This window comes from Maylandia zebra, linkage group LG12 (genome assembly GCF_041146795.1).
Source record: "Maylandia zebra isolate NMK-2024a linkage group LG12, Mzebra_GT3a, whole genome shotgun sequence".
NCBI lineage: Eukaryota > Metazoa > Chordata > Actinopteri > Cichliformes > Cichlidae > Maylandia > Maylandia zebra.
Genome location: NC_135178.1, coordinates 24,748,501 through 24,764,769, shown reverse-complemented (window position 1 = coordinate 24,764,769; position 16,269 = coordinate 24,748,501). Strand labels below are relative to the sequence as shown.

At 39.4% G+C, this 16,269-nt stretch overlaps 1 protein-coding gene across 3 annotated transcripts; it reads right to left on the bottom strand.

The window, feature by feature from the left end:
- Window positions 1-53: 53 nt before the first annotated feature.
- Window positions 54-16,000, bottom strand: me2 (malic enzyme 2, NAD(+)-dependent, mitochondrial). Of its 3 annotated transcripts, XM_076890937.1 has the most exons (16): window positions 14,132-14,269; window positions 10,981-11,149; window positions 10,441-10,609; window positions 7,287-7,420; window positions 7,030-7,179; window positions 6,397-6,472; window positions 6,072-6,233; window positions 5,730-5,943; window positions 5,096-5,193; window positions 4,706-4,819; window positions 4,446-4,557; window positions 4,085-4,227; window positions 3,851-3,953; window positions 3,651-3,721; window positions 2,815-2,913; window positions 54-2,568 (listed from the first exon to the last, which is right to left on the bottom strand). In XM_076890937.1, exons 3-16 carry the CDS (start codon window positions 10,552-10,554, stop codon window positions 2,407-2,409), a joined length of 1,752 nt encoding a protein of 583 aa, XP_076747052.1. In that variant the 5' UTR covers window positions 10,555-10,609; window positions 10,981-11,149; window positions 14,132-14,269; the 3' UTR covers window positions 54-2,406. The 3 variants fall into 3 exon arrangements, with proteins under 3 accessions (XP_076747052.1, XP_076747051.1, XP_004547288.1); XM_076890936.1 differs by lacking the exons at window positions 10,981-11,149; window positions 14,132-14,269 and adding an exon at window positions 15,861-16,000; XM_004547231.2 differs by lacking the exon at window positions 10,981-11,149 and having other exon boundaries at window positions 14,132-14,281.
- Between the last annotated feature and the right edge of the window lie 269 nt (window positions 16,001-16,269).

Genomic DNA, 16,269 nt, shown 5'->3' with positions numbered 1-16,269 from the left:
GAAGAAAAATAAATGGGATTAAAAAAAATAATAATAAATTGAAAGACAAGGGAGCCGATGTAAAAATAGGTTTTATTCTGGAGTTTTCACACCTCAAGTATAATAAAACAAACATACTGCACTCTGGTATACAAACATGACTGCACCAAAAATCAGTGTCAGACTGCATGGGAATACTTATGAATACTGAAACCACTAAGAGTCACATGAACTAACCACTCATCGAACAAAACAGCAAAAACCTCAAACTGGACAATTACAGTCAACATCTTAACAAACACGTGAGCAACACACCGATGACATTACAGCGTTTACATATCATTAAACCACTGAAAAGTTTGCATTAAATCTAACATTTATTAGAGAAAGCACTGTATGCTCAATGCTACAGTTACACCATTTCATAACAAAACAATAATGTCAATAATTATAGTGTGGCTATCTGCATGGTTAACTTAATGAGGCATGGGAGTGACTATGAAGGGACACTGTAATTTGTGCAGGCACTTCAATGTTGGAAGGTCCTTGAGTTAAAGTTTTACAGTGTAAATCGATGGATGACAATTTAAAGGAAAAAGAAGGCGGCTTTTTGCTGGCATGGTTACAGGGAGCATTCACTGCATATGAACCATGAAGCACTTCTATCCTGATGTAGGTGCCCTCTCCTTGTTAAAATACTCATTTTCTTTCTTTAACCTGTCAACCATCTCCATTTTACACACATCTCTGAAGACCAATGTGCAATGCTGCCAATGCCCCTGTCATAAAGCAGTTTAAAGTCTTAGAAATATGATCAGAGCATAGATTGAATCCTGCATTTTACATGAAACACTGTGGTATACCTTTAGTTTATTTGCTATTACAATGCAGCAATCTGTCACAGAACTGAGCAAAAACAAAGCGCTAACAGAGAACCTCAGCAGGTTAACGGTCAGCAGTGTGTCCTACTGGTATTAGGTCAGTACATCAAACTGACACGTGGATTTGTACACTGTATAGCCGACTTGCACTTTATCACAAAGATATTTTGCCAGTCTATACAGTGCTTAGGCACCATTGCTATTCAGTACGAAGGACTTAATCAACCAGGGCTTTTCAGTCAATATTTTCTAATCCCAATAATATTTTCAAACAGTTCACAGTTTACATCACTTGGCTGAGTCAAAAAAGACTTATTACATGAGGAGCACTTGTGCTAGAATACATAACCTGTGTTTTAACCTCGTGGTGGATCATAACACTGAAGAGAAGCTTGGCCTGTGAGTTTGTACAGTCTGCTCAGACGAAACAATAGTAGTAAAACCAACATACCTCAATGCCACACACTGCGCATCAGACCAAAAAAGTTCATTTAACAACATAAATGAGTATCTAATGATTATATACTGCACATATTTTCTTAAGTATTCATATAACACTTAAGCAAAATTGTTCATTTTAAGGGATACATTCTTCATGAGACCATTCCTTAAGGAGTGTTGAAGAGAGGCTTTTCAAAACAGTTGAATACAAAAAAAAAAAAACATGAATTCAAAGAAATAAATATTAGGTGACACAATTAATCAAACAAACAAAAGGCTGGAGTGGATGTTAAAAGGTTGTCTGCCTACATTTTTTTTTTAAATATATAACTTTCATGTATTTTCCCTTCAGAAAATCTCAATTTTAGTGAATCGGTCTTTGTTTGCCTCTAACAGAAAGGCTCTCCTCTTCAGTCCTCTGCTCTGCTAGATGTCTTATACTGGGTATTAATGAGAAGAGGAAAACTGACCAGAGCCTTATTTAAGGTGGACAAAGGCAATACACAAATACATACTGGATATTACTAAATGTTATGAAATTGAGGTCATTTCTTGCAAGCTTGCAAGAATACTAGAAGACGGAGTACAAGTAAAGAATGGAGTTTGTGCGTGCTAACTGAAGACAGCAAATATCAGAAATGTACACAACAAAATGACAGATTAGTCATTATTAGATTACAGATACAGTGAAACAATAACATCTTAAAAATTAATGGGAAAAAAAATTCATGAAATTTATGCAAATTTAGTGCTGAGTTTTTGATGGAGCAGCATGGAAAATAGATGTAACCACTGCCCATTTCCACCACCAGGTGGCCATCTGGCTTTGTGCAGGTTTCTACATTATGCACATAATGGAGAAGTGTAATTTAAAATGAGAATGGCTGATCTCATTTCAATGCCCTTCTCTTCACTTTCCACTTTGACTGTTCACAGATCCAATAAGACTGGTTTGGTGAAAATGTAGCAGCATGGCTACTGTGGTCTATTTTTAAGCATATGTTTAAAGTAAGGCAATCTTACAAAATCTGTGATTAGGTATAAAGCAGGAAAAAAAGGAAGAGAAGGCCATTATGACATGAGCCACAGTGAGTGTGCCCTATTTCTAGATGGACTTGGGGCTAAAGTTGACACCTGGCCAATCATAGGTGTCCGGCAGGAAAGATTCATAGTCGGTCTTCCAGACAGTAGCCCGCACAAAGGCGTCCTTGTCCACTGGCTCAGGGTAGTGGAACGCCATGCCTTTAGCATAGAGATACTCCACCACCTTTAGTGGGAAAGAGAAAATTTATCACTGACCAAACGTAAGGAGTGACACAGGAACTACAACATGACTTTGACCAAAAGGAGAACAGTGTTTGATAGGTTATGTTACGGTTTGTCCGGCTGCAGGGCATGAATTTCTTTTTTCAAAAAAAAAAAAATCCGTTGAACACAGAGATTATTTCTTGGAGACTGTTAATATGTAAACTGACCTTGACAATAACCAAAATTTAAACTGGAGGAGGCTTACCTTGACAGCCATCTGGATAGAGACCTCCCTGATGTTGGACAGAGGAGGGTAGAGTCTGCCTTCTGCAAGCTCTTTATCTGTCAGCTGCTCTGCAAGTGTCTGAAAGGAACGTAAGATTGCATTTACAATAAAGAATAATTTCTAGGTCACAAAAAACCAGACAAAACTACTACTACTGTTTGTCTACCCACACTAGTCATGTGATTTTGGCCAGTTGTAATTACAAAAGTAATCAAACCCCTTCTAGTACTATTAACACCATGCAAATCACAGTGTTTCTGACACTGAACAGTAACAAAAACACTGGCAACAAAGCACAGTGATCATCTGTTGCACTGATTAGTGTTAATGTATCAAATGCAGCCCAGCAAAGAGAAGCTCTTCATCTGTTATGCCAGTCTAAAAAGAGAGGGAAGAGGAGACATCGAAGGGTTAAACAGGGCTGAGATGAGCATATAGTGAATATAGAATAGAAGAACAGAATGCCTTTATTGTCACTATACAATTGTACAATGAGATACAGAGCATCTCCTACTCAGTGCAAACATGCTGGGGGGGTCAGTTTTGCAGCACTATATACATATGAACAGTATTAACAGAGAAAAAAAAATATATAAAATGTACGAATATACAAACCAGTGTAAAAAAGTAAATATGTAATAAATAGTGTTATGTATATAACCCATAACCAAGGGTGGTTATGGGCTTTGGGAAGAAACTGTATGAAGAATATGCATACATGAAAGAGTCAGCAAGACAATACAGGATGGAGTGAGGGAAAAGTTAAAGATGAACTTAAAGAACAGGTAGAAAAATATTTAGTAGTGTCTTCAGACCTTGGCAGCCTCTAAGAAAACCGTGTCACTGATGTGTCTCACTCCACTCAGGATCACAGCCAGGCCCACGCCTGAAATGCATGAAGACCAATTACAACATACTGCATTCAAATTTGCAGGATGTAATGCAATTCATACCATCTTAAGAGTGCTGCATTTAATGTAAATAATGAATAATCAATTTTTTTTCCCCCTCTCACCTGGAAAAATGTAAGCGTTGTTCCCTTGTCCTGGTGTAAGGACGCGACCATCGCTCAGAGTCACTGGACCGAAAGGGCTGCCGCTCGCAAAAAGACATCTTCCCTGTGAGACACAGAAACAAATCTTGAGAGGTGATGAGGTAGGAAAAACACAATCTGAATGCATAACTTAAGAGTTTGTCAAAAAAGACAAAAAAGAGGAAAAAAGTTAAGCCTAGAAAAAAAAATGTGTACATCTGTCAGAGTGTAGGCCTCCTCTGCTGTGCACTCTGCTTTATTGGTTGGGTTGCTCAGGGCAAAGATGATTGGCCGTTCATTCAGGGTTCCCATGGACTTGATGACATCATGGGTAAACAGACGTCCAGCTCCTGCCACACCTGGAAAAAAGGAGAGACTGATTTATTATTACTGTTCAAAGAAGGTCTGAAATAAGACTACAACCTTTTTGTAACTGACTGAGTTTATTGTTTATTATTAACAAACAATATTTTAATAAAATAGATATTTGTATAATTCTTTCTGGTTGGCAAGCAGTGCTACAAGGCTACAATTATATGAATACAAAAAAATAAATAAATAAATTAAAGGTCCACACCAATGATAGCTGTAGGTTTGATGGCATTGACAGCATCTAGGAAGCTCTGTACATCCCCTGGACTCTCATGGGTAAATGCTTCCTGGTTAGAGTCCGTTCCCTGCTGTCTGCCCTGGAGTCACATGTGACACATTAGACACAATTACTAATCAACACTTGTTCAGTGAAAATGCCGTTGACTGTTTAGACCGTGGACCAGCCAGGAAAGTAGACAAAATTGTATCATTTTCTTATTATAAATTCCTGTGTCACACACTTACCTTTACAAGTAAGCCATCTTTATCATACATCCAGATTTTCTTCCTGGCCTCAGCTTGGGTCATTCCCGTCTCCATCATGGCCATCACAATCAGATTGGCAATTCCAAGGGCAGCCTACCAAATAATAAATAAAAGAATGAATAAACAAAATAAAAACACAAAAAAATTTACACAAAGAAAACATGAACGATCATTCTCTAAATAGACAATGGAGCAACTCCTCAGGTTTTTTGTTCTGTTTGTGGTCAGTCGGGAACAGTACGCTTCTTCCAATTGTGCCTTTTTTGCCATTTTCAAATACGTAACTTTCATATAGCAAAGTCAAGAGAACAAAAAAACAAAGAAAATCTTGAGAAGTTCAATTGATTAAAACGATGAATATCAGCTTACCTCTCCTGCTCCCAGGAACAGCACCCGGTGTTCAGTGATGGGTTTGCCAACTGCTCTCTGAGCTGCTAACAGACCGGCAAGAGCTACAGACGCAGTGCCTGGAAACATGTAGACAAACAGAAGAGTAAACAATCGAGTCTCTGCCTCAAAGACATCCAAACACTCATGATAATTTGTCTAAAATCAGAAAGATTTTCAAGGAAAACAGCTCATGAATGCATCTTATTTCAGCATCACTCACAACAGATGATTTCTGAAATGCTCCACAGTAATTTAATCCAACAATAAAAATTTACATTGAGTTTCAGGTGGACTCTAATAAAGCAGCGATCCTTTTAGAAACAGCTCCAGTAACTTAACAGTTAAGGCCGTAAGTCATTTGTATGGATGGGCCTAAACTTGCAAATCTTATAGAACTGTTCTTAGGAAATACTCCGATCTGTAAATATTGCTAAACTTTGAGCCTTTGAATCAGCTGGAAAAATACATAAACATAAAACTGTAAGTTAAGCACTTTGTGCGGTGTAACCTGAATGTGAATTAGGACGACAGAGTCATACAACAAGGTAGACATTATCTGCACCTATTTAACTACAGTAGTCTCAAAGTGCTGTGTCAGGGGTTATGTGTGAACCTTGGATGTCATCGTTGAAGGTGCAGTACTTCTCCCTGTACTTTCTAAGGAAGCGGAACGCGTTGTGGTTCCCAAAGTCTTCAAACTGGATCAGCGTGTCCTGCCCGTATTTGTCCACGACAGCTTCCATGAACTCATCAATGAGATCGTCATATGCTTGGGAGCGGTCTCGCTTCTGGTACAGCCCCATGTAAAGCGGATCCTTAAGGAGAGTCTAACGGGAGGACAAGGGCAACCATGAGAAGCCAAAGTAAACACAGTTATTATATTTCTCTTCTCTCACACATGCAATAAACAGAAAGAAAAAAAACAAAACAAAAAACCAACACCTAGCCTTCCTACCTCGTTATCCGTCCCAACATCGATCACCACAGGGAGACATTTCTCAGGTCTGATACCAGCACAGGCAGTGTACAGGCAAAGTTTCCCAACAGGTATTCCCATTCCATAAACACCCAGGTCCCCTAATCCCAAGATACGCTCTCCATCAGTTACTACTACTACCTACACAAAGAAGAGATGGAGGAAGCACATTAGTTGGAAAACTGAAGATTAAAATTTGACATATTTATAAGCAACTGTCATATCTTTATGACATATTTTTAGACTTTTTTTTCCAATGTAACATCTGAAAAGGTTTTACTATAGTGAGGATTTTGAGACTTACTGCAACATTAGTGTCTGGCCAGTTGTCAAGGATGGAGCGGATATGTCCTCTGTCCAGAATGGAGATAAACAGGCCTCTAGAGAGATAAACAGGATGACAGTTTAGCTATTGCAGCAATCGTGATTAAATCCTAACTTTAACTAAGCAGAAAAAGAAAATGCATCTTCAGCATAAAACCACTTTTTAACATTATGTGCATAAGATTCAATACGCCTGCCATCAAAAATAAAACACGTAAGAGCTTTTCCTGACTAAAGCAGGTCTCCCTTCACTTGGTAAGGTCTCAAAGGTCTCGCCTGAAAGGAGCTTCTGTCCTAATTTTAGAAGAATCAATAGGATCTTGCATACATAACATTCCTGCTCCTTTAGACTGAAGATAAGAGCTGTGTTAGCCATATTTGGATAGACAATCTCAGACATGAACACAGTATTATTTGTTCTTGTAAGGATATAGCCTTCAGAACTGGCTGTCAATATGCTGTGTCAAGACATATAGCAATCTCTCTTCTCTTCCATATCAAGCTTTTCTGCACACCTCTGGACGATTTCCTCCCAGCGACAAAATACCTGGCTGTGTAGAACTGGAGCAACAAAACCTACATTAAAAACTCAAATTATCTGCTAAGGCCTTACTTTGGTCTTCTAAAGATATGTCCATACTGCGTACAGGCAAGCCCTACAGTGGGAGTGTAAACAATCGGCATCAGCTCCTCTATGTCTTCCATCAACACCCTATAGAAAAGCTTCTCATTCCTTTCCTGGATGCCCATCAGGTAGATGTACCTGTATGGAAAAAGAAAAGTTAAGCTGTGTACAGGAAGACAAATGCTCGGTTTTTATTTAAAAACATGTTTACGCTTTCCAGTACAACAAGAAAAATGCATCCTTACTTCTCCAGGGGATCGTGCAGCTTTTTGAGATTTTTCTGAAAGCGCAGGGCCTGAATTTCCTGAGTCTCCACTTTGGGAGGCAGCAGACCATGTATCCCCAAAATCTGACGCTCCTGAAGGGAAAAGGCCATACCCTGTGGAGGAACACAAAAACATGACATTTTAGCTTCTTCAGCTCTGCATTTCTTTTCCTGACTGCCACCGTCTCCAAACCACACACAGCAGGTCTCACCACCATCTTTTTCCACTCTTACTGCTATCCTTCTGTCACAAATCACCTCTGACACTTGCCTCCACCCGCTCGACCCTGCCTGCACTCTCATGAATAATATGAGGGGTATTTTTAATGTGTGTGGTCAGGGTTGTTTTCATTCTTCAGACTACTTAAAGAAATTGAAAGAAAACTTGTCTGAGAGTTCAGCCTGTATTATAGAATAAAAGGTGGCCTTGTGTTTATAAGACATGTTCATATAAATCTGCACTTGCTTCAATAAATTGCTCCACCTAGTTCCCATTTTTCTAGCAAAATATTAAGAAATAATGGGTGAGTCAAGATTTTTGCACACTACTGTATATTGCGTCTATTATCAACCTCTACTTGGGACGCTAAAAGTACTAACGCAACACCCCCTGTAACCGTCTGACATCAAAGTCTGCTGTAGCCATTTCTTAACAGGACCGTTTTTGTGAAATTTACTGGCAAACCATAAAAAACAGGACTCCTCCTGCAACCTGTAGTTGGGGGCAGGGCTTTATTTGTTTATGTCAACCATCCCCCTACTCATGGCTAAGGCATACCACATTTCTGTCCTGTTCTTTATAAAATATAGCAGTTTCTGGACTAACTGTTCATGTACTGTAATGGAGTTTGTTTAGACGGTGCACTGCCTCATTATGGGACCTTTAACTGAGTTTACCTTTTCAGCATTTACAGAAATAAATTCAGGCTGACGGAATGAAGAAAAACAAAACGAAAGCAATTTTGCAGCAGGACAAAGACGGACGGAGAGTGGGGGTAGTAGTGGAGGAGGAGGAGTAGCCTCAAAGAAACCAATGAAGACCACTGTGGGCTGAAACACCCCAATTTTTAAATGAGAGGATGGGGGAGGTGAGAGGTGGATGCAATGTGTTTGCATGTCCCTGCAGTGTACAAGCTCCTATCCAACTGAAATATGGGCGTAACAAAGAGGCCGCCATGCCTGGGGCTGCAGAAGGGGGCGGATTATTTTGTCAGAATGATGAATGCTGGGGCTCCCCTCGAAAAATGCTTAGTCATGCTGATAGAGCATTTCACTTCACACAGCTCTACCAATCAGTTCCTTTCAGCGCAATGCCACATGCTGCAAACACCTTAATCTAGCATTTGTCCTTTTGCATAAAATTGAAAGTAACATTTTTGTAAGATTTCAGGAGCTGAGCACTTCCCTATGAAAGACCATCTTGAGCAAGCCCATGATTAGCACTTTAGAAATGCAATTTCAACACTTCCAAGACAGGAATATACTGGATAAAGGTATTAATACATTCTGTACAGTGAACACTTTCCCTGCACAGCTCACCCTACATTTAGGGTGAAGGAATTTGAGATCCTAGCCCTTTTAACAGTCATACCAGACTACATTTCAAACACAGTGACCTTTACTGCTACAGTACACTGCTGATGCAAGTCACATCAAGTACTGCTCTTATATTTGTAATCTAGAACCAGCTGGCATGTTCTCGTTTAGAAACAGACTTTTAATGCAAGAAGAATTTCAAGTTGACTTTAAAAATTTTTTTTTTTTAAAAAATGCCGAACCAAACCATGGAATTAGGTTTGTGCCTCTTTCTTGAGTGCAAGTACATAAACTCAATTTGTAGAGAATTTACTATAATGCAATAATTTTAATTTGAGCAAATAAATAAATGGATTTTAAAGTTTTATCTAATGCTGTTTACTTATTATCTCAGTTATGTATGTGGGTGTCCTTTTCCTGGATGCCTGCAAACTCTCGGACTCCCACTCAGGATTTTTAATAGGTGCCAATTACAGTCATTTTGCCCATGCCTTTAACTTTAGAATACAGCATGCCATATATTGTCTGGCAGTGCTTGGTTGGTATGGTTGCTAGTTGTATTGTGAGGTAGTCAGGGAGGAGGGGAGTACTGACAGACCTGAAAGCAGCTCTATAGGCCTTTTATATCAGTGTTTTTCTATATACAGTCTTCATTGCAAGCCTGCTTTTACAAACCATTATTAAATCAAGCATGGAGCTATGCAGGAGCTCAAAAACTGGCTGAAAAAAACAGTAGTTGAAACCCCAGTTTGTGGGACCACTGGTCAGCTGGTCTGTGTCCAGTTTGCATGTAGGTTGGAATTTCTATATTTATCTGGTATGGGCTAAGTTTAGCAAAAGGTCAAATCACCTCAAGCAGCAAAATGTACATGTTACAAATATCACTTGTAACTCTCAGTAGTTGGCAAACCTCCTGAAAAATCAAACCCTCCAAGCCAAATGCTTCACAGCATCATTTCAATTTAGCAAATACACGACACTGTAATTGTCTCACTTGTATGCGCACTGCTAGATACCCTGCTGTGAGCATTTTAAAACAGACAGCGAAAATCACAAACACCTTAAAGAAAAATTCAGAAAGCAGCCAAATAACAATGTGCTAGACAGGCATTGACAGACAGGCACCGTTCATCATAAATAGTCAATAGCTACAGATATGGGAATACAAATAACTGAAGCATAAACTTCTTTTACAACTTTTGTATTTTGGTTGCAGACTACTAAAAATGGTTATGCCAGTTTATATCAGTCACACACAAGCTTAGCTCCCCACTATTCTATTGTCTGAGATATAAACAGATATTGGCATCTGCAGTGGGATAGACTATGGCATTTAAACGTGTGGAAAATATACAGGCCTAAAATTTAAAAGATTACATTATAACCACTGTTATGACATCTTGCAGTAAATTTCTACTCATTTCTGGACACTGTAACCAAACAATAACATTTCAACAATTCATTATAGTTATTTTCTGTCCAGGCACACAGAGAAAAATAATCCTTCTTCACATAATGACATAATTAACATTGATCAAGACAAAAACGGGCTGTCGTCACCGTGTCTTAAAACCCCAACACAAGGTAGGTCCACCTACTTTGTTGGTGCGAGGGCTGAGCATGAGGGGCTTGCCCTTTTCTTTGGTGTGGACCCATCTGCAAAGAGAGATGCATGGCCTCAGAGACCAGGTTGTCCTTAATCTGGACAACATGGTAGACAGTCACCGGTGTGGGTCCACTGGTGCTTTCTAGAAGATCCACTGGTTTCTGAGGGAGACAAGACAGGGAAAGATGAAAAAATACTGACCATGTGCAAATGATATGCACAACCTGGCTGTAGAAATGATTATAGCTTTACTGACAAAAGTATTGATGTGCAGCACAGTGATTACATCACCATGGTGACACATTTCAGATTTTAAGTTGTTAAGTCTTAACTGTCTACATGGTGCATTACCATTTGGGCTTTTTGGCAGGTTAGAGTCAAAGACTTACTATTAATTATTCTTGTTTCTGACAGTCAAACCGTGCAGTGCACTGTTACCAAAGCCTTTTAATATGACAGTATCAGATTATCACATCTTAATACGTTATAAAGCTAACCGCAGTCAGTGCTGTCAGCTTACAGACACACACACCTATTCACAGTAGCCAATGAATCCTCTTTGTGTGCATGGACAGCACTTGAGGATTACAAATGCTGGAAGCAGTGGCCAACATTAATCTGGACGTGGCCTGAAGCGATTTAGTGTGCGCTCTAAGAAACAAAGCTTTGACAGATTGTCATAATCCCTTTCGTGATGAGCTCTGCATGAAGACACAGAACAAGATAAATCGCTATGGCATCACAACAACAACAACAATCTTTATTTATAGAGCACATTTAAAAGCCTTGGGCATACCAAAGTGCTTTACATAAAACAATAAAAAAATAAAACAGTTCACACATTAACATCAAATACATAAAGGTAACGAATTATGCTCACAGATAAAAGCCACCAATAAGAGTAAACTGCAGCACATAGGTTATAGCAAGGTAAGACTGTACCACCATGATAAAAGACACCAATAATGGAAAGATAGCAGAGAATTTAATACAATAGGTCAATAGGTCACTGCAAGCAAGCCAGCATTTAACTGGTAGAAAAGGCAAGTTTAAAAAGATATGTTTTTAGCTGTGATTTAAAAGAATGAATAGAATCAGACGCCCGGATGCCAATCGGGAGATTGTTCTACAGCTCTGGTGCAACTAGAGCAAACGATCGATCACCTCTAGATTTCAGTCGAGATCTGGGCTGAACCAGCAGTAACTGTGAGGATGACCTTAAAGCCCTAGCAGGAGCATATGGGTTTAAAAGTTCCTTCTCACCACAGAGTTAAAATTTTTAAATCATCCAGCAATGGACCGATGGGAAAGACAGACAAACAACAGGGATCGCATGACAGAAAGCAAGACTCCAACTAATAACTGCAGAAATGACCTGGCATGTGGACTGCAAACAAGAAGGAATGCAAAGATTTCCACTACTTTTAGACTAAAGCAGACAAAAAAAACCCCAGTAAAGAACTTGGAAAGAAAGCGATTGGACTTCTTTAAATTTTGTGAAGATGTTAAAAGAGATGTAAACCACTTCTTACAATTTTTTTGTATCTAGCAAAATTCCTGTTAGCCTTCCTTAATGTCACAGGAAATGCAATTTGACAACATTGCAGTTTCTATATCAGTTCCTTTTAAATAAGCAGCCAAGGCTTGCATTTCTGCAAAAAACATACTAAACTGAAATGCAAGACGCACAAGGAAACCACAGCAGATTATTAGAAATAAGAATTAACAAAGTGTATTTTTCCATTGCAATTTAATCCCAGTGAGGCTTGAAATAGAATTTGTATTCATTTCTCGGCCTGGAACAACATGCAGCTGAGCTCAGCTGGCAAAAAAACAAAGTTGGTGTCAGTTAATGTGACAAAAGGCACTCATGTGTGCGGTCAGTATTATCCTGCCTCCTTCCTTTCCTTGTTCATCCACATTTGATCATAATTAAAAATTACCAACACAAAATTAAGTTGTATTAAGCTAAACAAATATTAAAAATACAATATGCTATGCTGATGAGCAGCTATATCAAAACAAGAAAACAACTGAAAAGCAAATTAGCCTATCCTTTTCTGATCAACAAATTCAAGCACTTCACACTGAATTATGTATCCCTCTATTTGACCATAATGTCTGGATGAAGGAAACAACAAGTGGAGCCAGCTGGACGAGATGCTGCTTAGAAAGCAGCATTAAAGCGGCAGACTGCATAAGCAGCTCCAACAACCAGCAGACATTTTAATGATCTGTTGATTTGATATCAAAGAGGAAGCTGTCTCGATGCAGCGTCTGTGAAATGTCAGTCTTTATGACTCAAACTGTACAAAGATCTTTTCTTGTTAGGTTAGGTTTGCGACCTCTTTCAGAAGCAAAAAAAGGCCACGGCTAATGGGAAGGATAATATTTGATGTGGTGTAGATACCAAATAATTTTTCCATTTGTAGCAAACAAGGTAATCTTTGTACATGTGCCAGCTTCGCATCATTATTGTAACACAGAGCATGAATGCACACCATTACAGCCAGAAAGTGCTTGGGACTTTTTGTAGGAGTAATTGTCTGCAAACAGAGTATGAATGGAGACAAGAAACCTGCCTATAATTATGCACCTGGACTGCTCTAAATGGGAATCAAAATGATAGCAAAATTGTGCTGAGATCAGAAAATGTACAGCATGAGCTCACCAGTACTGCAGCTAGATACAGATGCTCTGTAAGTTTAGAAACCATAACTTAGAAACGTTTAATTAAATGCCATTCAAAATCAGGCATCTCACTTGCCATCTGTCTTCCTGTGGAGTACTGGTAATTTAATTTCTTTGTAAACAGGTGAGACAAATAAGGCAGTACAATTTAAACTGCTAATAAATCTTTTCTTATTGGTTCTGGAATAATAACTGGTGCAAACAACAACTGTGTTAACTAAACCAGTCATAATGTAATAACATGCATTGTATCCACCCTCTTGTGCACACTGGGCACCTTTTTTCAAGCTCCGAATCTCACCCACATGCATGATTTTAAGTGTAAATCTTTTATGGTCTCACATGATCAGGGTAAAGTGGTTTGAAGACAGATGATACTTTAGGTTATTAGTTTCCTCAACTGACCAGACAGACTTAACACAGCTGTTAGGTGTGGCCTTACTAACAGGTTATTGTTCTCAGTCTTTCTCACTCACCCTGTCAGTGTGTCTGATCACTGAACGTAAAAAACCCACCGGTGGAGGTTAAATATTAGCAGAACCTGCAATAAAAGGCAAGGAAATACTCAACTGTCCAAAGCTTTAACACTCAAGGGAATGAGAAGATAATTGGGGGCAAATGCCAAATGTGACCTTATAACATGTTGGAGATCTTTCAAAAACAAAACCCCCCAAAAACTGATATCCACCACAACTGCAAGCCATTAGCCTCACAACCACAGGAGCTAAAAGCTAACCTTTTGCTAACTTTAAGTTAAAATAAAGCAGAGGGTGTCGTCATTTGAACACCTCTGTCACCTAAGTCTTAATGTCTGAAGCTACTAAACTGATTAAGCACACCGACACTAGGCACTTTTTATTCGGATGACTTAGCTAAATGCAGTCACTTACTCATCACAGCCCTGCTTGCTGCCATCTCTCTTGGCTCAGTAAGCAGGAAGTTCTCAAATGACACACACTTTCTACAATTTAGAGAACAACGACTCCGCTTACCTGCTCTTGAGTAATATAATACTGCCGTTCAATGTCTGTTAGGCACAACTCTTATAATATTCGCTGTGCCTAACTTCTGTGGACTGACCCTGGGATTAGCCTGCCTGCCAGCACACATACACCAGATTGAGTCGCGAGGAGAGGAAACGCTGTAGAAGAACCCGGCCGCTCGACCAATCAGATGCTGGACGAGCCAGCTGGACGAGATGCTGCTTAGAAAGCAGCATTAAAGCGGCAGACTGCATAAGCAGCTCCAACAACCAGCAGACATTTTAATGATCTGTTGATTTGATATCAAAGAGGAAGCTGTCTCGATGCAGCGTCTGTGAAATGTCAGTCTTTATGACTCAAACTGTACAAAGATCTTTTCTTGTTAGGTTAGGTTTGCGACCTCTTTCAGAAGCAAAAAAAGGCCACGGCTAATGGGAAGGATAATATTTGATGTGGTGTAGATACCAAATAATTTTTCCATTTGTAGCAAACAAGGTAATCTTTGTACATGTGCCAGCTTCGCATCATTATTGTAACACAGAGCATGAATGCACACCATTACAGCCAGAAAGTGCTTGGGACTTTTTGTAGGAGTAATTGTCTGCAAACAGAGTATGAATGGAGACAAGAAACCTGCCTATAATTATGCACCTGGACTGCTCTAAATGGGAATCAAAATGATAGCAAAATTGTGCTGAGATCAGAAAATGTACAGCATGAGCTCACCAGTACTGCAGCTAGATACAGATGCTCTGTAAGTTTAGAAACCATAACTTAGAAACGTTTAATTAAATGCCATTCAAAATCAGGCATCTCACTTGCCATCTGTCTTCCTGTGGAGTACTGGTAATTTAATTTCTTTGTAAACAGGTGAGACAAATAAGGCAGTACAATTTAAACTGCTAATAAATCTTTTCTTATTGGTTCTGGAATAATAACTGGTGCAAACAACAACTGTGTTAACTAAACCAGTCATAATGTAATAACATGCATTGTATCCACCCTCTTGTGCACACTGGGCACCTTTTTTCAAGCTCCGAATCTCACCCACATGCATGATTTTAAGTGTAAATCTTTTATGGTCTCACATGATCAGGGTAAAGTGGTTTGAAGACAGATGATACTTTAGGTTATTAGTTTCCTCAACTGACCAGACAGACTTAACACAGCTGTTAGGTGTGGCCTTACTAACAGGTTATTGTTCTCAGTCTTTCTCACTCACCCTGTCAGTGTGTCTGATCACTGAACGTAAAAAACCCACCGGTGGAGGTTAAATATTAGCAGAACCTGCAATAAAAGGCAAGGAAATACTCAACTGTCCCAAGCTTTAACACTCAAGGGAATGAGAAGATAATTGGGGGCAAATGCCAAATGTGACCTTATAACATGTTGGAGATCTTTCAAAAACAAAACCCCCCAAAAACTGATATCCACCACAACTGCAAGCCATTAGCCTCACAACCACAGGAGCTAAAAGCTAACCTTTTGCTAACTTTAAGTTAAAATAAAGCAGAGGGTGTCGTCATTTGAACACCTCTGTCACCTAAGTCTTAATGTCTGAAGCTACTAAACTGATTAAGCACACCGACACTAGGCACTTTTTATTCGGATGACTTAGCTAAATGCAGTCACTTACTCATCACAGCCCTGCTTGCTGCCATCTCTCTTGGCTCAGTAAGCAGGAAGTTCTCAAATGACACACACTTTCTACAATTTAGAGAACAACGACTCCGCTTACCTGCTCTTGAGTAATATAATACTGCCGTTCAATGTCTGTTAGGCACAACTCTTATGATATTCGCTGTGCCTAACTTCTGTGGACTGACCCTGGGATTAGCCTGCCTGCCAGCACACATACACCAGATTGAGTCGCGAGGAGAGGAAACGCTGTAGAAGAACCCGGCCGCTCGACCAATCAGATGCTGGGGTTTCCCCTCTCGATTACCGTAAATACTCCAACACGCGCATTTTATTTTGCGCATGTTATGTCATATTACTAATTTATCCTAAGCTGTGGTACTGTATTGCGTAGAAAATTTGTGGCTATGTGGTGCGTGCGTGGTTTACATATTTATCTAAGAAGCAAAACATCCCTGTTCAGTCTTAGGAGAAGACATCTCTCTGGGATGTGTCAGGAAGTGCATCCA